Raw genomic sequence first — 25,053 nt, 5'->3', positions numbered from 1 at the left:
TCCATGGGGGCTACCTAATTCAATTTTTTCTGCTTCAGTGCTCATGCTCTATAGGTGACTAGGAAGCAAGGGACAGTATAGAGCATGTGTTTGAATGATAGAAAGCCGAGCTCGCTCTGAGAAAGAACACTTTAAAAGGGAAGCTCTGGAACTTCAGCAAAACTTTGCCAGCGAATCTCTTTTCGAACCCCCGCTCCACAGAGGTACGGCTTAGAATACTGTAAACTAATTACGGGTCTTTAAGCAGTTTTACTCAACAATTATTTTAATACTTGTGAAGAATTATCAATTGGAAAACAGAAATTTAGCTTAAATGCCAGTAATAAAAACAACAACAATTCCATTTACACTGATTTAAATAACATTTCACAGTCTTTTTTTACAGGCGGCATAAAGCAATCCAACAATAGAGCTTAGTCAAGGTAGCAGCATATTTAATTTCTGACAGGAATGAAAATGAAGCTGTGAGGGACAGAAGTACAGTGTGTTCAGTGGATTGTACTGTTTCTTAGAAACATAACAACTGTTCAGTCGATGAAACCTCTTTCTGAAAATAACTTTTAGCACACAAGTACTCCACAAAGCAGTTTTGAAAGTTATGATTCAAGTTGTGATTCGCTAAAAACAACCAACTCATCAAAGCCATTTGTTCATGAATAGAAAACTCTTCACTGTAGGTTGTTAATTAACTAAAAACACTGAATAATAATAATCATTCTTTCTTTAGTCAGATCATGTTTTTCTAGCGCTTCCTTCACTGTTAACGTGACCAAATGTCATTCTGAATAAATACAATTGCCCAAAACATACTAGAAAATAATTTCTAAATGCTCCTTGGTTCCCATCATTTTTTTTGTGTCTTAAAAAAAGTTAATTTGTGTTTGTAAACGTTTTTTTTTAATTACTCAAGTTCTAAAAAAATTGGAGCTGATTTATGGTATGATGGGATGATGCACTCTCAGCTTTATTCACATATAAACTGTTTACAGGGGAAAATATATTTAGCATGCTGTACAAAAGAATGAATACTATATATTTTTACTATAAATGATCAGGTTGCCAGGTTGCATTCAAAATAAATGTAAAATTTGATTGCATGCTAATGATCTATCTACAGTAACTTTTTGTAGATCAAAATCAATGGAATCAAAATTATATATTTTTTGCAGTGTATGTTTCCTTTTAGATGTTTATACATTATTAGTACAATTCTGAACAGTTCTGTTGACATTCTATCCCAGAATAATGTTCCACCTTTCCCTGTACTCTGGTTTGTCTACTCCCCAGATTCAACACCGTGCCAGGGACAAGACTGTGGGAGAAATATGGCTGAGGCTCACCCCATCCATCACAAGCTGAACCTGCCCAATGAAATACAGGACGAGCTCCCCCAACAATGAGTCCTATCTTGTATGTTAGACCCCTTGCTTGTGTATTTATCACCTGAGCTGAGGAACAATGGCTGATTCACAGGGCAGTCAGGCTGATAAAACACACTGACGTGATCTCTGGGCCGATTACAGAGTCTCTCCCTACGTCCTTCCCGGTCTTCCATTTCTGTCTCCAATAACCTCTTCAAATTTAGAGTTTGTCTTTGGGGCTTGTTTCTTTTTGTTTTCGAATAGACCACCTTCATAGCTTTCACATGTCCCCATTTGCAGTGCTTAGGTATTGATCAAATACTTTTCTTTGGCCATTTTTTTTTCCCGTATCCATATAACATGGAACTTTCGGATTCAGAATGTTCAGAAAACATTCAAAAAAGTAGTATTTCCATTATGTTAAAAATGGAATGTTCTATTAACATTTGCATAAAAAGGACATTTTAAACGTTCAGAGAACATTCTGAAATAACGTTTTCATATTTAATAAGAAAGTTAGCGTAGTTATTTTTGTTAGCCTGATCTATAATTTATAGCATTTGCCATTTGAATGTTTATTTGTCCTTTTAACCATTTTACAAAAGTGTTACTTTTACAAATTCTGTAAAGCGATTCATAAATATCATGTCCTAGAGAAATAGTGCCACATATGTTGAGCTGGCTGACTGTTACGTGGCTTTTTTGTTGTTGCAGTTGTGACTCTTTTGCAGCCCATTGATTCATTGATTGATTTACTAGCATGGAAAGGCAGCCAGACTGATGACGGGTATGAGTGAAGGTCTATAGCTCCTTTGGATAGCCTTGTCCTTGATTTAGACAAATTAATATCTAGCAGGCAATAACTCTCTATGGCTCATCTAGCCCAGTGTCTCCTCCACTGGGTGAGAGGTGGAACACACCACACTGCCGGAGCTAATATCAGAGTCATGATTGATGACAATTATATGCAAAACTGAAAAGCATTCCAAGTGGGGCCTCTGGCAAAAATATCACGAGCATTCACAGAACTTTCCATAGTTTATATAATAAAAGTTGGTATTATGCAAATTAAAGATTTATAAAGGCAGGTATGCCCAGATATGCAAGCATTTTTGAGAGTTAGCTTTCCGGATGTCGTTTATAAATGTATATTTACCTGTTTTAAGATGATTTATTATTATATATTCGCATGGTAGTAATGTTTTTGTTTACATGGCCCACATGAACTAAACAACTAGAATGATTCAGACTTTTTACACTTAGAAAATGTATTGAATGTATTGAATCTGTCCATTGCTACATACGAGACAGAGAACCATTTAATTTCATTATGATTTCCTTTGCTTAGACATTAAACTCAGCAATGTAATATTTGGTGCTCTTATGAGTTAAAAATCAGACTCTGATGTGAAGTGATGATCTGAGTCAGAGATTGCTTTTTTTTTCCTTTTTTAATCTGTTGACAAACTGTGAGAGGTCATTGTGCTCAAGCCTTCAAGTAGAGTCAGATTCAGAAATATCATATTTATGCATTCCAAGTTGTATTTTTAGGTGAGAAACTGAGAATTGTAGACTGACCTTCAAGTGGCTACACTCTGAAATATCATCATAATGAGATCCAAGCACATGAATAAGCAGGCAAAGATATATTTACATGTAGAAAACACAAAAGTCTCTCACTGTTGTTAGAAACATCACAAGACTTATCTGTAGGTGTGTTTGACCTCATGCCCTGTTCCACAAAATGACTGGCATCTTACTTGAAGCAGCGCATGCCAGTAAGAAATTTTGTCCAACTTGAGACACCACGTCATTGTGACATTGTACCATCAAAGTACCGTGATTTCAGTTTGAGTATATCCGGTTGGCTGGATTTACTGACGACAGCAATGATGATGTCAACACATGTTTTCTTGGGAAGGGGCGGCAGGTCGATCATGTGTTCCAAGTCTTTTCTGAATAGGAAGAATGCATTTCATTAAAATATATTACTGACAATAAATGTAAAGGTAATCGCAGAAATTGCACAGTTTGCTTAATGCAAATACACGCTTTGTTAGATATGCATACATTTATAGAAATTGCAGTCCATCGCAAAATAAATGTATGCGTGTATAAATGAAAGCTTTCATATTATTTTTCCAATTTGAATACATAACATATTGTCCTAAGATATTCCGATACCGCAACAGAAGTGCACCAATGAAGAGTGGATAATGATGATCTTTGAGGAAGTCAAACAGATTAATCCAAATCATGTTTTTGTTCATACTGTGATTCTGGTGATTTTAATTTCTTTGATGCACATCACTGGCTCCCCTGCAGAGAGTCAACCATCTCCCAGTCTATGCTAAACTCTTTGTGAACATGCTGTGTGCTGAATAATTGACTGGTGGTCTGATCAAGTCCCAGTGGCAGCTGGTCCAACAGACGCCATGCTGCTATCACACTTCATCATTTCATTTCAAGCCATTGATAATATCTGTCAATGGTCATCATTTGTGATGGCCCCGAATTCTAGTAATGAAAAGTATACAGAGGTCTGTACTAACAACAGTGTGTTATTGTAGATCTGGGCCACTGCGTGCTGAGAAGGGAATTCATTAGTCAGGCAACGTACTTACTGGTTTGCAGTGAAGCTCGTGATTAGTAGTTGAGTGTCTCCTCAAGAGCAGAGCTTTGAAAAAAGCTCCTCTCATCAGTACAAACAAATAGCACTTGCATAAATATGATAAGATTTGTCAGTTTTTAAAATAGCCGTGTTTTTACTTTTCGCATTTCAGACTGTCGCAAGAAAGGTTTAATCCAGCTGAGCTTCTTGTCTGGTGCATCACCCTGTGACACATTTTCCAGCCTAAATTGATCATTAATGTCAGCAGTATAAAAAACAGGGGACAGAAACCAGTCCTGCATTGAGTGACCTTTTCTGAGAAGTGTAAAGGTGATGTATGCCAGAGGAGTTAGAGAAAGAGTGCAGATAGCTGTCAGTAGACTTTGTGTGAAATCAACCAATCCAAGGGTTTCAACAAGCTGTGATTACAGAAAGGCTTAAAAATGGAAGAGAGCGAGAATCTTTGTTGACCCTTGAAGATGTTCAGTTCTCGTAGACAATCACTTTAATGCCAACTCATTCGAACAGCTTATAAGTTAATTACGTTTTATGCTTTTAATGTTTGTAGCTGTTAAATAAACAGAGTTGAATGACAGATGTCCTCATAAAATGCCATATCTAAGGCAGTGGCAGTGTTCACATTAAAAGCTGGTGGAGAATGATAGAATAGACCGAGGCACATTTCTCAGATTAAGTACTGTCTATTGAATTTAAGTAAGCACTTTGAAAGTTTACGTCTTTGTTTAATTCACTCATATATTGCGGTATGTACTGTAAAAACAATGCAAGGAAAAGTAAATACATTTTCTTTTTACAGTATAGCACAGTGAAAACAGATGTCACTGTAATAAAATGGTCTTGTTTATGTTCCATTACATATGGAAGGTTAGCAAGTGGGTAGCTTCACGGCTGCTCATATATATTATTAATATACAGTTTTTTCGATTAACACCAATGAAGCTACCCACTTGCATATATTTATACTACGGGGGCTGTTGAATGCTTGAATGTCATTTTTTTAAAATATTCTTTGGTTTTAAAAGAAAGTAAGTACGTAGTGAAAGTTTTGGTTGACATGGTTGATTAGATTTTCTTTTGTGGATTAACTATTCATTTAACTAAATAAGAAATCGCATAATAAATAAGTGAAAAAGGCTGTGCTAAATTGCCATCAGACCTCACAGAGATATCAAAACGAAGGCAGATATTGATGCCTCCTTGGATTACGTCTAAGTGCTGACTATCAGTTTGCCTCCTCCACTCAGGGGTACGACTCGGATGCCAGATTTTCATTCCATTGTTCTGCTCTGCCAGCTGCAAGTCGATTACTGCATTTACTTACCCTGAGGAGGTTAACCACAGAGCAAGCTCAGGGCTGCTTAAGAGACTCAAAGGCTAGACCTCTCCAATAGCAAGTGTTTACAACAGACTTACCATATGGAGAATCTCTGTGACAAAAGGTTAGACCTGTGAGCTGTCTATCCATGTTGTAGTCTATAGTCTCTGGTGTCAGTAACCTAATATATATTTAGCTTCTTAGGTGTTAACCAGATGGTGTGCTGAAATCATACACAGGCGTGCCTTTAGAGACATTTTAGATTAGGTTATCATATACAACAATATGCCTGACATACACACTTAATAAGTTGGCTAAATGCAAAGATTGCCTAAATCTGAATTAAATTTAAAGAGATTCAAAAAACAATTGTTTTTATCTCAGCAGTAAAATGGAGAAAAGGAGTAAACTTTCTGTGCATGTATCTGATGAATGAGTAGGCTGCCAAAAGCACTGCCTAATTGCTCATTAAAATTTCTTCCATCTTAAATATATTGCCCATGGTTCATTTGATGCATTCTAGTGTGTATTCTTACTGTATTTTCAACATTTTGGTGAAGTTACAGCTCATGCAAATCGAAGCAAAGTGGGCCAGTCAGAGCCCCTCTAGAACAAAGAAAGAAACCATCTCCCAAAATGTATTTACTGATTAAGCTGGCTGTTTAGAGAGCTGTTCAGAAAGCTACTTCAAAGCCCCGGAGCCTGATTCATACATGTATATCTTCAGTGATAGCAGTATAATGACAGAAAATGACCCCTGAACCTCTAAGCATACATTACAGCTGTTGGTAGTTCTTCAACTCTTCTCTGTTTCATGCTTATGGAAGCAGTGCTTTCTGGCGCCCTACTCATCTTTACAATTTGAAAAAAAAAATGGTGAATTACACTCAACTCACTCTGTAATTCATCTTCTGAAAGATTAAATTTCAGCTTACCATAAAAAGCTGAGAAAAACAAAGACATTTCACAGCCTGCCGGAAACAATCATCACTGAAACAATGAAAGAAAGAGCAGCAAGACTTTCATTGGCCTCAGGTGAACTCAGGGCAAGTAATTCTATACGAATCGTGTAGTTGCCACAAATCGCTCTTTCTTCTGCTATTTTCATTTTTTTAATCATGCTACTAAACCCATGTTGCTGTCACCACGGGAACATCCAAACAACAGGCCAATGTTGTGAGGAATCTAATTTATTAATAAAGTTTTATAAAAGGTATTTACAGCTTGACTCGCTTGTGTATGTGCAGGAAAAAGGCCTGGAGTTTTGTGACCATTATTAAGTCATGATATTAACTTTGCGATTTTAAACACGTGAACGACCTTGAATATTAAAATTTCATTGCAGATATAGAAGTATGTCCATTTAAATATTGACATTTTCCTTTATAGCAACCTTTTCTCATATGAAATAAAACTTCCCCTGAAGCACAGTATTATACAACTTCCACACATACTCATACACACTCTAAAAAAATAATTATGAACCTGTTTTTCGTCAAACTTTGTAATGCAGTTTTCCTCTGTTAGTAAGCAAACTATGCATGATATTCCTCTTTCGCATAAATCGGTTTAGAGAAAAAACATGTTTCTAAATGCCGCCCACTATGAAAGGTTATTCACATTATACATTTGAATTGCTTTCTCAAATGTAATATTGCCCCCTCAGGAGCATCATTTATGTCTATTGGATATGTAAATTGTTTCTTACTCAGTGCTTCTATCTAACTAAAGGGAAGATTATTGCATTATTGTGAATCTATAGCATGAAACATAATGGGTGTTTGCACATTCCTCCATTACACCGGGCCACATTACACATTTAAATGCTATATGAGTATTTATAATATACATTATTAGTGGTAAGTGATTCTATAGTATAGATTTTTAGATGTTGCTGCTTGTAAAATATTTCCAAGACAAAAATAAAAAAACAAACAAACAAGCAATGGGAGGTTAAAGTTATTAGCTTGTTTTAAATTATGATACAACAATTCATTCTGGTCCTCAGATTTGTTTGAATGTCTACACGTTCCCAAAGGTTAGTCTAACAGCATTACGATTTTTTGCACACTCTGCTTGTATATATTTACAGCATTCCAGACTACATAAGTGAACGCTACAGAGTGGAAATGGAGTTTGCCTAAAGAAAGGAGCAGGTTTTTTGAAAGTCAAAACATCTGTGTTTTCTCTGGCAAATAAAAACGCTGGTTTTCTCTCTCTTACATGCTGGGAGCATGAATTGGAAAAACTGGAGTGGAGCTCAAGTCGAGTGGAGCCTGAGTTTCAGTGCATTGCCTGGTAACATGGATCCTTGAAGCTTTGATTTCTTTTAATTTTAAATTCATTGATGAGTAAGAAATACATAACAGACTTGAGCAGTTTTTTATATCAAACATACCTTAATTAATATTAATTCTTTATAGAGCTGCACTGAATTTGTATAGTCATGTCTCGCTATAGTACTAAATATAAAAGGGTTGTTATCTGTGACCTTGTGTGTACAGCTAAATCACAGTTAGGCCATAAGGCAGCAGTTTTGTTTTTAAGTTGTGCATTTTAAAGACCGGATTCCCACATAAAATTTCAATTAAAGGCTCTCATCAATTTATACATGTTCACACGTATAAAAAGAAAGCATCCTACGCAAACGGTGGTGCCACTAAAAGAGATAAATGTAAAAAACAGAGAAGAGGCAGTCTAAGTAGTTTTTTAATTAATCTGAGTAATCCAGCAGCTGAGAAGGTCTGGCAAGCATTAAACTGTTTTTACTGAAGTCAACTTTTTCTTTGACTGCAGCAGTATTTCTCCCTATCAGATTTCAGATGCACTTCAAGAAGCTTCATCAAAATTCAATCATAAGACCGTGTGATATCGTTTCAGTGTAAGCGAGCTCACGAATATTCCCACCTGACTGGTGCTGATGCGTGTGGTGAACCTGACTCCGCCCATCGCGATGCGCCATTGGCTGGTTCTGCTAGTGAGCGTGCGGCACCTGCGAGTCTGAGCGCACTGGAACGAGGCTCCGAAGCAGCGCACAAGCCGGCGCGGCGTCTGAAGTTCGGCACACAGGAACGATGTCCGCTAAGCTTTCGCAAAGAAGTCAGGGCGTTAAAGTGAGGGAAAGACCGCTGACGCAAAAAATAAGGAACTGTCACAACATTATAAAACCGGGCGAATGTACCCCCTAAAATGACCGAGAGAAACAGAATAGAAATGGGAAGTACTGTGAAGAGACGTCGGCGCTTTTTGGAGATCATCTCGGCTCTCGCGCTCTGTGCAGCCCTCGTCAGCGGTCGAGGTAAGAGCTTTACGTGGGGGAAAATATGTCTCACGCATTTACAGTATTATATGCTCACTAAACACCCTGCTGCGTTAGTTCAACTTTTATGCTGGATAGAGAATCTTACGAGACCTGTTTGATTTCCCGCTTTGCCAACGCGCTTTTGCACGCGGTAGTTATGTGAACGACCGGAGCCAACGGCGCGATTTTTAATACGCGTATATAGCTACTAAGTGAGCATTTGTGCTTTTGATAGGGTTTTGGTTGTATATTTTTCGTTTTTACCAGAAAAAAAACACTGAGGTGGGACTGACTGTGAAATGGAAAGTTTGTTACATTCCGCTCTGAAACATATTTTTCACACCATCCTTGTTAGGGGGGGAAGAAGCTGAAGAAGTTAGAAGTGCTGGAGTACATTAAGCGTTTCAATAGAAAATAAATATTCAGCATGCGACCATATATTTAGGCTACATGTACCTAAATGTATTTTTTTTTATATGCTTGAATTCGCTAATTGCTATTTAAGCCTTGCACCGGCATTATTTGGCGAACGCATAGCCTATATAGCTGACTCGAGTCAAACATCACTTAAGATAACGTGGTGAAATGCAGAGTTCAGCAGTATTATCCTTCTGCCTTTTTACATAGGCCTACTGTACGCTTTAAGGTGAAGCTGATGGACTGTCAGGCGGTGCGATGCACTTGTGTAATTAACGATTTTAAAGTTTGTATTTTATTTATAGACAAAGTAATAATAATAACATGTATTAGTAGAAGTTCTAGCGTGCAGAAGATGAACAAAAGTATTTGTTGACAAAGGTGCAGCTGCGTATTACATGTTTTATATTTTAAATTCATAGATAATAGAAAACCATTTATTATTGCTATTATTATTATTGCAGGGTGGTAAAATTTTGGAATTGGAATGTTTTTTTTAATTATCCAGTTGTCACAAAAGTCTGGAGATGCCTTAAGCCTGTGTGAGATGTACAGAGGGTCAGCTTTTAAGCCGCGGCAGCTTGTTATTTTTGTCTGAGATGTCTTCAAGCTTGTCAGATTTTGCTTTTCAGAGATCAATGTGGATGAGCGTCATATCTTGGCAATGAGTGCGACTCATGTGGAAGGTCAGGAACTGAGACCTTTTGCGTGCTATACTGCTCTCAGCAAGCCCATTGGGGCTTATATGAAACTTTAAAAGTGTTCTCAATGCACCCAGTCAAGCGTGCTTCCTCGTGGAACGCGCATAACGGCACGCGATGGTTAGCCTTTCTTTTTTTCCCTTGCAGAAGGTAACACAGGCTGCTTGGAAATTAAGATCTGTTAGCACAAATCTGAAAAACAAGCTAAAAAAAAACTCTGTGGAAAATTATTACTTGGCAGAGGTTCAATAATTCATGGTAACTATTGAAAAGCTAGCTGTATTTTCAATGGTTTCTCATTCTCACACATGCATATAGTTTTTATGCATATATATATATATATATATATATATATATATATATATATATATATATATATATATATATATGCATAAAATATATATATCTGCAAAAATATATAGATCTGTGATATGACAGTGCGTGGCCTTTATCAAGCCTTTTAAAAGTTAAGTTTCATTTAGACAATAGTAATTCATTTATTTAAATGTCACATAAATGCTGTAGTTCAACTGAAATCATACCTATCAGTTATTTGAAACCAACCTAGTTATTGTGGTTACTACTTACATATATTGAATATAAGCTAATGGACCTACAGTTAGCACTTCATCTAAAAGACAGCCAATGTTTATTCAGTAGTTTGTGTGTTTGATTGTGCATTGTGTTTAAGAACGCTGTATACTTAGGAAGAATGATAAAGAAAAACTCACTGCAGCTTGATTAGAACTGCGTGTGTAAACATATTGCCTCGTGCTAAAGGATTTTGATTGAATTTAAATGATTGCACACATATACAATGCAGTTTTAGCGGCAACAATCTAATTTTAGCATTGAAATTGTCTAGCCGCCAAACACCACCAGTAGACCGCTCAATGAGAGAAAGCAGCCAATCTGGAAGCGACAGAGGTTCCGTGTATTTTCCTCACAGTTATAAAAATCCATCACCTAGCTCGGATCTGCTAACAGTGTGCCAATGCAGCACTGTTCACTGCTCAAATTTACATTTAAATGAAACCAAATGACTGAACACTCACGGATGAGAGTCAGTAAAAAAGCACCGCCACCTTGTTTTTTGCGAAAGTACGATTCTCTACCTGAAACTTGGATCTGTGTTGGTAAATAAGGAAATTACATGATCGATCCTTGTTTTTGTGAAAGGAAAAACAATTTTCATATAGGGCCTTTAGAGATGGAATAAATCTGGTAAGAAAAAGTAGCTAGAGAGTGTAACCCTGAGCATTATTAACTCATAGATACACTTAAGAGTGTGCAGAAAAATAGCTTGCTTTGACTGCTTTGCTCATCTTCAGAGCTTTGTGTAAATATTTATTTTTTTGGATGGTGAAGAGTGACTTTAACTTCATTAGTCTAAAGTAGAAGTAACGTGGGCTGATCCACCATCAGGCTTTTTTTCTGGTTTTCATCACCTCCTCCTCAGAATGATCAGAGCAGTTCCTAGCCTCATCGTTTAATCATGTGAAGTCTGTAAATGTGTTTGCATGATATGAACATATGTATGTTCAAAAGATACAGAAATGGTATGGAATTTCCAGCATTGTCATGCAAATTGCCTTTATTTTAAGGATGTTTAAGCTTGTGTTTGAAGATAATATCTGGGCACAGCGGAAGCTTTCTCACAACATCTTTGCAAGATCACTTCCGTTAACAACTCAACATGTGAGAAATTATGTATTAGTCATAAGTGTTAGATCTTCAGAAGCATTGTAATCAGAAAAAATGACTCTTGTCACCATCGTTGCATGATTTATTCGGTTGCTAACTAAAATATTTACATTTAGAGTATTACGATTTTAAAGCAAAATATGTTCAGACAGAATTCAGTGCACTGTAGCTAAAAAAGGTAGTGCCATATGTAAAACAACAACAAAGAAATTATGTGTCAGGAAAATGCAAACTCTTTTTCTCTTTAGAGATGCATAATGTTTTGACCTCAAGGTTAAATATGAATATTTACTAGCTTTTTTGCATTGACTGGAGAATAACATAAATCTTCTTAAACAATAATCTACACAAATGCTCTGTATGCCATTGCTGATGAAATCTGGACCTTGCAGCTTGCAATCCTCAGAAATGTCCCCAATTACCAATTTCTTTTTGTGTACAGGAGTAGTACAGTTTTTCTTTCTACATCTTTCTTCATACCAAAATCAAAAAAAGAAAAAAAGAAGCACACAACACTGTTTTTATATCATTGGGGTATAGACAACTGTGTTACAGAAACGTGGTGTAAAAAGACACAGGTTTTGGTGTAGAACATTTTAATGGGTTTTCGGTTAAATACTTGTTGCTAACAACTGGCTACATAAGGCTACATTGGTTGTAAAAAAAAAAGACCTAAGCCTGATCTAGTCTGCTTTTACAGTTTATATTTGCTCACTTGCAAAACTATTCAAACTTTCCAACGTGTACATTTTAAATGAAGATTAAAAGATTTGTTGCTAGCTTAGTGGTCACTTTGTAACTCTTCAGTTCATTTTATAGCTGAACTTTTGCTTTTTACTTTTGGCAGCTGTATTTAGGCTTTAAGGGTAATTATTGGATGAAAAAATAAAAGAATCTTCTCTTTTGTGGCCACGGATCTTGTTTTCCGCAGCTGTCCAAAAGCCATGGAAAATCGTATTGGCCTTTTGTTGAAGGAACTAAGGTAATGCTAGTTGCGAGTTGTATATAATTCCGTCATCTCTACATTACACTTTTTTTTTTACTGATGCTGTTAATAATTTGGATGCCATTTGTACATCACTTCTGCCCAAAAAGAAGGAAGCACTAGTTTTGTAACAGTGACTGATGCACAGCTTAAACCACCTGCAAAGACAAGTATTTGTTTATTTTAACAAACTTGCTGAGAAAAACAAATTGATATCCATAGAAACAAAACCAATACCAGTAATTGTTAGCGTCCTTGAAAGTGATTTCTCTCTTGGTTGAGGTTTCGATTTAATATACAGAATTTGTTAGTTTTCACTGTTGCGTTATGTAATGCTTGTTCACAAAATACTTTCATTACATGGATTTGTATCATACCTTCATAATGCTTAGACCTTGTGTGTTTCTGGTTCAGTAACCACTTCCATGTCAGTGTTGTTTACAGATAGCACAGACCAAATGAGCTTTTTATAAGCTGGTTTTATGATAGGGTCCCTATTGTCCGGGTAGTTGTTAGGTTTTTAGGATTTATCTGTGTCTGTTCTGCAAGAATATCACTCTCTGTCCTCCAGTAAATAGTTTTATCCACACACATTAAAGTGAACCATGAGATATTCAAAGTGCTCTACCTCTCATTTACAGATTTATTTACTGGTATATGCAGTATAGTACAGTTTGCAAGCCTTCCCAAGGCATTGAAAATGCAATGTTGTAATTCGAAAGTGCATTTTAAACAAGCCATTCTGTCTCTAATGGAAACCTTAAAGCATTTTTTCTGTAATCTAGAAATAGAAATGCAGTGGCTAAATTTCTTTGTGGATAGTAAGTTGTGTGTACTGTAGTATTGCTGTTTCGCGATTTCGTAGGAGTGAAAAACAGGAGATCAAAAGAAGCAATAAGTGTGGGGGAAGAAACCAAACTTTGATCATCTCTGGTGGCATTTATTGATTTTTTTTTTCTTCTTTCAGCTTGACTAACTTCTAGATTATGCACACACTTTCTCAGAGCTGCTTTTAGTGGTGTAAAATCACTGTTTTTTTTTCTTTAAGTGTGCCTCAAGCCATTTTTGCTCTCTCTTTTCTGTGCTTTCCAAGTTTCGATCATAAGTGGCCTTTTCTTTTGTTCCAGTACCTAAGTTTTTCTGAGCCCGACCTACAGTGGGCTCCACCCGCCTCTCACTGATATTACATTCTTCTTATCTATCCCAGGAGAATGCTCGGCAGCTTTTTTGTTGATTTAACCTGCACCTACACCAAGGGTCATGTTAATTCTGGTGCTTTTGATGCTGCATTTAGGAGTCATAGAACTAGAAGAGGACAAAAGAGTTCAGGAATATTCTGTCATCGTTTCACAATGCTTTTGATCCAGGAGAATGAAGTAGGTCGTAAACATTATATTTCAATACAAATGATGCTGAATGCCTTTTCAAACATAGAATTGCTTCTAAACTCTTAATTCTAAAGGTGTTTCATGTACAGCATTCGGCTTCAGCTTTTTCATCCATTTTAGAACTGTTGATTATTTGAATACCAGGCCAGTTCACTAAACATTTCTCCGTTCAAGCCAGAAGTGTAATGTGTTCATTTAGGGGTTCATTTACCTTTTGACTCAAAAGTAAATGATTAGGGACCCTGTGGAAACACTTATTATTAAAGCACTTTTGATTGCATAATGCTAAAATATAGGCAATACTTCTATACTTAAGCGAAAGTGACCAGTATTAATGACTCTGAAGTTAAATTTGGAATATATATTTTACTCAGCATAGATATGAGGTCATAGGGGTACGTACATCAGCAAGGGTGAGTAATAACAGTGTACAAAACCTCAGAAACCATTTAGGGACAGTGGTGTTGTAGACAACTCCAGCTCATACGTTGAAACATACGCTCACATTAATATATATAGAATAAGGGTCAGAGCACTGGGTCAGTTAATGGGCCTGAAGTGATTTAGCTTACACGGCAATGGGAAAGCAGGAGAAAGCTGGATCAAATGGAAAACCCTCTGGGTAATAACACTCTCACCTTGAAGTGCTTTACAATATCACATTACACATTAGGTCAGTGCCAGAAATAACCTTTTTTATTAAAGGGAAATATTTGATAACTCAATTTGTAGGGCTGGGCAATATATATCGATCGATATGTTCATGCGCATCTCGTCTGTAAAACCAGTTCTATGATTAGTGGTAAATCTTTATCAACTGTTTTCAGATGGAGCGGTAGTTAATAAACAGAGCAGTATACTGACTAGCTACCCCAGTGAATTTGTCAGTGATCTCTGTGTATTAACTGGCGCTGTTTGAAAACAGGTAAAGGAGATTTCCAGCTAATCAAAGAACCGACTTTACTGACGAGATGTGCATAATATATCGATATATTTATTGCCCAGCCCTATCAATTTCTAGTGTTTTTTTCCTTTTTTGTGACCATATAGACATGTTATCAGATATTAAATTTATATCACAACAAATACTTAGGAAGCTGTTTTTTCAAAAATTGGTCAGTGGCTTGAGAGGAATAATTTTTGTTATCAGACTGGCGCCCAAGGCTGAACAATGTAGAACAAATCCAATCAAGTTATTTGGTGTTTTTTAATTATTTTCTGACCCTGCTGTATATACAGCGTTTCCGTTGCTTAATATTTCCCTTTAAATCATAACTATAGATTTAAAGTGAAGTTCCACTTGAGCAGTGAAGCTTTAATGAAATTGCTTTTCTTTCTCAGCCTCTGTTTTCTTTGCTTAAAGGGATGCTAGCCTTGCAACATTTTATGCATTTAAGCAGAGGTTCATTATGGCAGTTTGCCATATGTGCACATCTAGAAGCATGTTTTTTTGGACTGCACACATGACTGAGGTTTACTGCATGGCATGCATACCTTGTCCTTCATTGTGCTCTTCATCTTCATAGGTGCAGCAGGCTTGTAGTGATTTAATGTCTCATGCAGTGGAAGGACACGCAGATAAAAGCCATCTATCCCATCTGAATGATTCCCTCCATTCCCATTTCCATACGACATTTATAATGCTTGTCCTTGTTGTGAATAAACTACCTACTATCCAAAGGGCAAATATCAAATTAGGAAATACTATTAAAATCACACCTGAGCTCCTCGAATGTTAAGGCTGACTCTAGGTCAGAGAGGAATTTTAAAACTGTCCTTCTATTGTCGTTAGAATGTCTTATGGTCAGGACTCAGAGAGTATTCGCATGAATATAGAGCTGGCAGAAACGGCAGCGCTAATGGCTGTGACATTTTATCAGGGAAACACGAGCCACTACATCAACAGAATGGGGCGTACATGTCTAACGGTGTAATTTGTTTGTGTAAATATATCAATGAGTGGGCAGGCGAATATGAATTTTGAATAAACTGTAATTAATGGAAACACATCGATTGTGCATCCAGGGTTCAAATAATTAATGAGGTACTTTGAAATATTTATGCAGCCTAAATGAAGTACTTCACTGGAAGCAGTCAGGCTGAAAAGTAAACTGCAGCCTATCTACTAAATATTAAACAAAACATCAATCTGTAAGCTTGCTTTTCATCAGTGAGGAGTGCGAGACAATATCAGAGCCGAATAAAAGCAATTACGTTCACTGCGAGGGAGAACAGCAGTGATTTGTCATTAGATTATTATGATGTGTCTGAGGTCAAGGGTCATAATGATTTCAATGTCTGAGGTTACATATTCATGACATAAAATAGATTTGGTGTTATTGTCACTTGTAATTGCAGAACAAAAGGTATGACTTTCAACATATTTTCCTAAAAGTTTTATTGAATATGAAATATTTGGACCCTTCACATATTGTATCTGTAGTACTTTGGTTTTGACTGAAAGCCTATAATTTAGTGCCACTGCTAAAATTGCATGCCTGTAATTTAGCAGATGTCACTAAAAAACTAAATCACTCTGTCAGATGAGGTACAGCACAGGGTCTGTCAACTTAACAGTGATTATTACATTCAGGCCTATTTCGAGATCTCTTAAAACTAGCTATCTAGTAACTATCATCATAAAAAAAGATGTAGGGAAAATCACTGGCTTTTTATTTTTATGAACATGTTTTAAATAGTCTTAACTTAATTTTTAGTTAAGTCGAGGCAGCTAGAACGTTTAAGCCTTTTTTAGCAAATGGATAATTGTGCCCAAATTTCCTTGCATCATTTTGCAGTCTGCCGCTTTTTAAAGTGTGAGAGATCTTAACTTTTACATCATCTAATTCTTAGTGTTGTGTAGCTGAAACCTCTTTAGTGGGCTGCCAGAGAGCATAGAATCACCAGTCATTTGTGGCACTTGAGGCAGCTCAATCCATTTTTGCTCATGAGTTTGAATCCCCACATGAGTTTGGTGGTTATGGTTGTGGCTCTGATTTCATTCGGATCAGTAGAGGGAAAGGCGCAGAAAGCAGGGAGGAAATTAGCTGGGGTTCATTTGGTCTGTGATTAATTTCCAGGTGTAGTATTACTGACTCTTTAAATATAGTATGGTGTGGATATTTTACTACATACCACTCTTGGGTGGTGTGTAATGTTTTTTTCGGTGCGTTTTCTCTACTGTGATTTATATTTAATTAATTTAATAAATGATGTATTTAATAAATCAATAACACTCAGGCAAGCACATGTAAAAGTATTTGCAAAAAAATCTTTCTTCGTACTCGAACTGAGTTCAATACACGCTTAAAGAAGAGACTAAATTTAGGAAGGATTTTAATGCTTGCATTACATATTTAAAAGAACAAAAAACAAAATCAGATCTAAAAATATCTGCATTTCAGGCAAGAGCATTTTAGCTGAAAAATCCATAATAATGCTATGGGTTGTCTGGCATTGTGGCATATCTTGATAAATGACATTTTCTATTTGCTTCAGCAGCCCTGGTATTAGACTTTGATAAATGTTACTTTCCTTGGTTTGTCTTCAGTCAAAGGCCTTTCTTAAAGGCCACCTTTGTCATCATCACCGCTTCCTTTTGATGAGCTGAAACTTGCCACAGTTATAGGGATTAAAAAAAAATACACAGACATAAATGTCAGGGCAGGATTCACATGCACTGCTTGAATTAACTTCTTTCGCTGATCTAAGACTGGATCCAAGTCCTAAACTTCTCATTAGGCATGGTTTATTTTTAGATAATCTTAAAAGGACAATCAACAATGACATTGGTGTATCCCATATCTTTAAGAAAGGGAGCTGTGACTTGATGTGTCTTTGGACTAAGGGCAGCAACACTATGAGTTGTAATTACCTGCTGAAATCGGAGAGGGTTGAAGTCCAAAGCAAATGTGCAACAAAATAAGATTTTGATCTTGGACTGAGAGGCAGACCGGTTAAGAAGTAATAAGAAGCCATGATATCACAGGGGAGAACAAAGTTTAGTGATTGCATTTATCTCTATTGGTCTGCTACAGGGCTGCTGAAGGAGAACAATCCTACAGGCTTTACTTGCTCTGTTTTTATTCAAGGCATATCAGAAAACAGTACTCTTTGCAAGGGTCCCAACAATTTGGGCCAAATTCGTCTCTGTTTAAATCACGTTCAGATTGCAAACACGTTTTTTTTCCTTCAGTGTCTCAGGCCAATAATGCCTTGCTTTGATGCCATGTAAAATCAAAACAAGTTGAACTTTTGTCTTTTTTTGTTTTGCTGTGCCATTTTGAATTTAAGCACACGTCTTGCGTGAAACGGCTTCTAAGTGTTCTAACTCCAAACCATCAACCCGTCCTGTTTCTGACAGGGCACTCCTCTCTGTAATCCTCACTGATGTTTTCAACGCAGCAAGTGTCTTCAGTGTTACAAGGGAAGAATACTATCAGCATTATTTGAGTGTAAGCAATGTAGTGAAAGTTCATAAGATTTCAGAGTATATTGCTATCTTAAAGGGACATTCGCCCAAAATGACAACCTATGACACTTTAAAACAACAAAAAAAAGACTTGAAGATAATCCACATGAATTGGCTGGTTTATTCCAAGTCTATTGAAGAGAGGATTGCTTTACTGTATATAATGAACAGATTTAATGAATGAATAAACAAATGAATGATTTTGAGGTGCAGTGTGTAATATTTAGAAGGGTCTATTGACAGAAATGCAATATAATATATGTAATTAGGAGGTGTACAAAGACCTTACACAATTGAACTGTTATGTATTTATTAACTTAGAATGAGTTACTTATATCTGCATACACCTTGGAAGTCGCCATCGTGTTTGTACAGTAACAGTCAAAGGACAAGCAGTGTTTCGTTACTATGTTGTTCATGCGAATACAACACTGACACGATGAACAAGTAACAATAATATTTGCAATAACACATCAATTTATTGAATAATTAAGAAAATATAATTCCTTAATTTACCTTTGTAAAGAAACCTCCTTGCTGACTATGACGACATTAAACAGGAACTCAAAATCTTAACCGCTAGAAGCCGCAAGATTTCAAACACTGCACCTTTAAGCTTTTAGTGATTATTCATTGCTCACTTAATAACAGCATTTTTGGATGAACTATACGTTTCAGTATTTCTAATATGCATACTGGCAATTATGAGCTAAACTATAAATAGTTATACGCAACAATTAATTTCAGTCCTGTAATTTGCTTTCACAAGCAGTGTTCTGTAAATTCGGATGTTTAGTCAAACAACTCTAGCAAAAGTAGCAGTCTCGCATTGTTTAACCCATTTTTATACAAATTTATTTTGCATTTTAAACTATAAAAGTGAGGACAGAATGGTCAAGACCGTGGTTTAAATTCAGTGCTAGCATTTTCTTTTGTTTAATGTTTGTAATTTGTGCAGTTTAGTTAAAACTTTTACCCTCAGCTTTTATTATAACAGACTTTTGAGTTTTTAATTTTCATGCTGCATTTCTTTTGCACTTTTTCATGCAGATGTGGCTCTAGGAGGCAACATGACAGGCAAACAAGATAGATACTCCTCCATTATCAGTGGCCAATTTTTCTGGCACCACATCCCACGGGATAGCGCCGACATGATGTTTATTAATCGCACATGTATAATTTCTAATAAAAGGCCTTCAGCACAGTGAAGGCGCTCCGAACACTGTCTGCACTGGCAAGTCACATTAGCATGCCAGTCCACTTGAGTGAATGAGAGCTGTTGCTAATGCACCTTGCAAGCCTTTTTTGGACGAAAATCCACTTGTGGGGTTGGAAATTGGTCTGAATGCTTTTTAGAGCATTTAGAGGGAGCGAGATGAGGGTGGTGTTACATTAATGACAAAATGGTGCAGTGGTTCCTCTTAGTATGACATTTACATGCCTTTACGGCTGCCTCTTTTTTTTTTAAGTATGCTTTGTCAGGTATTCTACAGTAATCGGGTTAACTCTGTATTTCGAGGAGATGCGTGAGAGTGCTGAAGCTAATTTTGTTTTGTTTTTACAGACAGTTGATGGGCTGGCAGCCAGGGAGGAAGTAAAGTTTTAATTAAAAACTTTTTCTGCAATGTATTCTGGAACTTAAGTATTCACACCAAACATAAGAACGAAGACAAGTAATTTATTTTGTGATTGTTTGTGTTAGAACAGGAAGATGGGCAATATTTCTGAAATATAATTATTGACTGTTGAATATAACTATAATAATTTAAATACTTCTGTGGCTGTGAATCATCAATTTTGTTTTGCTATACCAGTCTTTTTTTTTGTTCATATTATAAATGTTGGTCTTGGCATTTACTTCTATACAATACTTTTGCAGCGAACAAATGTGGCTCAGAGATTTGTTTAATATAATTATACCTAGTCAGAATTTTTAGAAAAGGACCAATTTAAATTGGGATTGTTAAATTACATTTAGACTGTGAGATTTTTGAGTCTGATCAAATTAATGCAGCTTCTCGGTCAGAATTTTGGTATGAAACGTGCTGAAATCTTAGTCAACCCTGGAGCTCTAAAACACTGCCTTAAATTATACTTTCTGTTCATATCAGACTCCTATGCTTATCTTCAATAATGATTTGCATGTAAGAGCAGGATAGTCTACCTGAACTAAAGGCACCAGTTTTCCAATGAGTAAATTAAATGTATGAAATACGATTACCAATGCATGACGATGCTTTTTAAAATCTAGCCATATAGTGTGTTTACATTGCACATAGGAATGGCACAAACACTATGAGACCAGATTAGGGTATGTTTGTTTAGGGCTGCACAATTAATCGAAATAGGAAATCCAAAATCACAATAAAGCTTAGTGTGATTATCAAACCTGTGATTTAATTAAACTAATATATGTGCTGTGTGTTTCAGAGTGAAGTGCAGCACTGTGTTCAGTAAATTTAACTTTATCTCTTCATCTGATCTGAATGTGGGTTGCTTTAATGCGCATTTCATTTGGAAACACAATATGCACCAACTATCATCACATACTTGTAATGAGAAATGCTTATCAATAATAAAAAAGAAGCTTTAGGGGTTCACTGCAGTTTTCTCTTGAAATAAAAGTTTGATGGTTTAATGTTTAAAAACGAAGACATAAATGAAGGCTTAAATATTAGTACCGCAATGTAATATTACAGTTAAAAAAACAATATTGATTCCTCTTTCATGTCTTCTTGCACTTGAAAAGATCAACTGTTTAAGATAGTATCTGCCGAAACGAGTTTCTAAGAAAAGTGCAAGGAGATGCAAAAGAAGAATCAATTCAGTGTGCTTCAAGTGTGTACATGAAAAACAGCACGCGAGCACGTAATTGTTGCGCAGGTCTTCTTGCGCTTGAATGTGTAATATCTTCCCAAGTGGTCACCAAAATTGCTTACACATCAGAAATTAACGATTGCAAGTTGGGAGAGGCTAATCACCTCTCATTAACCCCCTAAACACTACAAGTGAGAAGATGCCAGACAAAGCTGAAATTCTGCCCGATTTAACAAAGAGTTGATTCAACAAGAGTTGGAACTGGAGAAAAAAAAAACAGTCCGAGAATGTCAGGCTACCGTTTTGTGGGCCCTGGCAGAAGGACGGTATATATTGTTACTATCTTATAAGTGTGTCATGTTAGAGATTTTGCTATATAGGATATTTGTATATGAAAATATATCCATATAGCACTGTGCTACTTAAATGCTATATACACCTAATACTGATGCAGAAACATGCATGAATGAGAAAATAAAGAGAGGGATGGACCTCTCAGGAAAAGAAGTATGTCTCAATATATGACAGTGATTGTTTTTATAAACACAGCACTGAAAATGCTGGATTTATCAACAGAGGTGCAGAGGCAGATTAAGGAACGAAGCAGATAAAGAAATAGAAATGAACCCTTGGGGTGCAATTAGCTGCTTTTTTTTTAATGATTTCCTTCTCCAGGGTGTCACTTTTTCATTTTTTTTAAGCATACTGCATACGTGACATTCACAGTTTCTTTATTTCGCACCTGTGGTATGGACCCAACTGCCTCAAGTAGCTGCTGATAAGAATGCAGTACAAAGTAGCATTGATGCTCAAAGATATAATGAAATCATCAAAAGCTACTTCAGATTGGCATCTTAGACTTTGTCATACTAGTTGATCTATCAGAAATGACAATCTTAAAAGACAAAGCAAATTGTGTGTTTTTTCTCCGCCTTTTAGGTAATTGCCAGCCAAAAGCAATAACCTAGAAAATGACTGATGTACTCCTTCTTATGATGTACATGTTGAAAATGGTGCCAGGGACGCTTAAGAGTCAGCTGTGTGTAGAAAGCTTTTCTCTATGATTTTTGTTTCATTGCAGACCGTTCAGCGCCAGAATTATCATGCTAATCAATGGCAACAGCTGTTTCACCTCCCCCTGGAATCATTCTCATTGATGCATCATAATCCAATCCATTCCCACCAAACCTTTACTCTTCGCAATGCGCTTTACGCTGCATGTGTGCATTGCTGCCGCAGTATATGCCCATATCTCCGCCGTAGGTTCCATCGCATCCCCCTAATCATTATAGATTTGCTGTTGCTGGCTCAAAAACAGATGGTAGAATCCCAAAGCCTGCGAGTGCCTGCGAGACTACAGTATTTCTGAATTTGAATTACTTTAGCCTATTAGGGGACTGTGTTTGAAGCAATGTAAATGAGATTTCCTTTTGCCTTTTCCCTGATGTAGTTAAGCATTGCCTATGCTCCTATTATTGAATACTAATTCCACCCATCTTATCTGGAAAAAGTGCTCAATTGTCCTAAAGGGATTAGAGCATGGTGATTTTGTAGCAGCATCATATTCATTTGTTTTTATTTCACGTCATGCTTAAAATGCTTAGAGCTTCGGTAAGCATTTTTTTCCCTAATTGCTGCTTGCATAAGACTAGCCTGGTTTGATTGATTAGTTTGTGGTCTCACAGTTTTCTCTTGGTTTTATAAGCCATCTGTTCCGTCAAGCTTACCTAAAGGGCATTTCCAATTGTATTTCTTATTCAAACACTGCACGTCAAGGTTTACATTACAAGAGTAGTGTTCTGTGTGGTTGTGAATCAAATAGGAACCTAGAAAGCTAGTTGAAAGCAAAACAATGTAACCAGTCAAGTCGAGCCACAGTTTTTGCAGAACAAAGGAATTTCACTTTTTTTTATTTCATTACATGTTTTCGTTCTGATTTTAGTTGTATTTGCCTCCATTTTGTGTCCTTGATTAAGCTCAAGTGGATGATGCCTGGGGCCTTGACTCTCTGACAACGAGAGTGAAGCTGTTAGTGTCAGTAGAGGCCTTTAGTGGAGTGGCTTTGATGCAGTAGAGACACTATTTGTCTCGGGATGCGAAAGGAGGGCTGCCGTGCCATAACACAAGGTCAGACATTGTGCTGAGTGATGGAGGACACAAGTAGCGAAGGCGGCCATAAGTCCTGCCTATTCCATTTAGTATGGCCCCAATGGATGGGGTCATTCAGAGTTTTACACCGACCCTCCAGCTGCAGCATAGCTGAAGTCAAGCCAAAGGTTTGACTTTTATATCCTTTAAACTTTTTGAACGTAAGCACTTATGCGCATTCTCTTGATTTTGTAGTGTCATTGCCAAACTCGTTCTAGGATTCAAATCTGGCAATCTGACTTTTATTTGCTGCCTGTCTTTTTATAGGTTTAGCCATAAAATGTTGGGATGATTACAACCATAAAACACACAGAGCAAATATCTTTACATTTCAAGTGAATATTTTTTAAAGGGGGCATTCTGTGAAATGACATTGTTTAACTATCAGGACTTACTGGATAAAATTTCTTCACAGTATGTATATAATCACTCATTTGTGATGCAGTCTAGCATATTATTGTTTGCTTATGTGCACGCTTTTATTGTAATATCACAATCATATGTAATCGTGTTAAAATGGTAAGGGTACTTACATTACTGTTAAAGCTAATATTATATAAAGCATTGCAAATTATTTTTAACTTTAGAGGCGTGCAGCATGATCTTTTAATCACGTCACATACTATCATTGCTTTTAGGGATGCACAATATATCGACCACCATATTGGTATCGGCTGATAAATGTTCATTTTTGTTGTTATCGGTATCTGCCTGATAAGAAAATAATTACGATAAGTCATAAGTCATAATTACTTACTTTAACACATAGGAAATGTGTAATGGGTGCCTTTCCAGATGAAATCCTAAGAATTCACAATATTTTTTATAATAGCGCTCTCATTATAATGTATATTGATTTTCTGCATTTCTGTTTTGAGCTGCGCACGCTGAAAATGACCAGTAGAGTGATTTTTTTCTTGTATAGAATAAACTTAATTATTTACAACATAACATTAAAGGTGCAGTATTTAAGATTGACAGTTAGTGGTTAAAATGGGTATTGCAAAAACAAAGGGATTTTTCCCTGGAACACACATTTCAGAGTAGATATACTGGCTGCAACATTATTTTTTAGAAAAACAGCTATGTAAACGTAACATGATTCCTTGACAGCAATACTTTTTCTGATAAATGGAAGTGGGCAGGATCATGCCGATTAAAGGTGCAGTATGTAATATTACCAGCTAGTGGTTAAAATAGGTAATTCTGCCCAAATCTGCCCGAAACGCACATTTCAGTAGAATTGCTGGTTATAGGACTATTTTTCTGAGGAACAGCTGTGTAATAATAGGGGTGACTCAGAATAGTTGAAGATTTGATGCTTTGATAGGAGGAGCCTGATTCGACCACCGATCTCGCAGTTGAATATTTGCAGAGGTGTTTTGAACATGCCATTTTGGTTATATGGGGGGTTCAAGTGTCTGATTTCACACAGAACTACAGGCTTTTTAACCAATAAGTTAATATACAGCCTTAAGATAATGCTGTAAATAAGAATCTGAAAAGAGAGACATTTTAAATCAATATTTTAACGTGTGGGAATAAATCCAACCACCCCTATAGATTTAAGTTTCAGTTTCCATAATCCATGACCGACAGAGGAGCATTAAGCGGATTTAAATCTTTCACAAGACTCAAATTGACACAGACAGAGGTGTAAGACAGAATTTTTTTCGATCGGGTATGGTACAAGTAATTTCAAAACATTTATATGTCTGTTTATATATATTATATATTCTGTATATTATTTATGTTATAAAAGATGCATTTGTTTGAGTTGCACTGCAGTTGCAGTAGCCTACTTCACTGTGTA

General features: G+C 36.4%; 1 protein-coding gene across 1 annotated transcript in view; it reads left to right on the top strand.

The window, feature by feature from the left end:
• The first annotated feature begins 8,277 nt into the window (after positions 1–8,277).
• Positions 8,278–25,053, top strand: part of unc5db (unc-5 netrin receptor Db) — a 102,314-nt gene continuing 85,538 nt past the window's right edge. The window contains exon 1 of the mRNA XM_043239837.1: positions 8,278–8,606. Coding sequence (XP_043095772.1) covers positions 8,498–8,606 — 109 coding nt within the window. The 5' untranslated portion in view covers positions 8,278–8,497. The remainder of the gene's footprint in view (positions 8,607–25,053) is intronic.

Source organism: Puntigrus tetrazona, chromosome 5, assembly GCF_018831695.1.
Source record: "Puntigrus tetrazona isolate hp1 chromosome 5, ASM1883169v1, whole genome shotgun sequence".
In the NCBI taxonomy this organism is placed as follows: Eukaryota; Metazoa; Chordata; class Actinopteri; order Cypriniformes; family Cyprinidae; genus Puntigrus; species Puntigrus tetrazona.
This window is presented reverse-complemented; position numbering and strand designations above follow the sequence as displayed.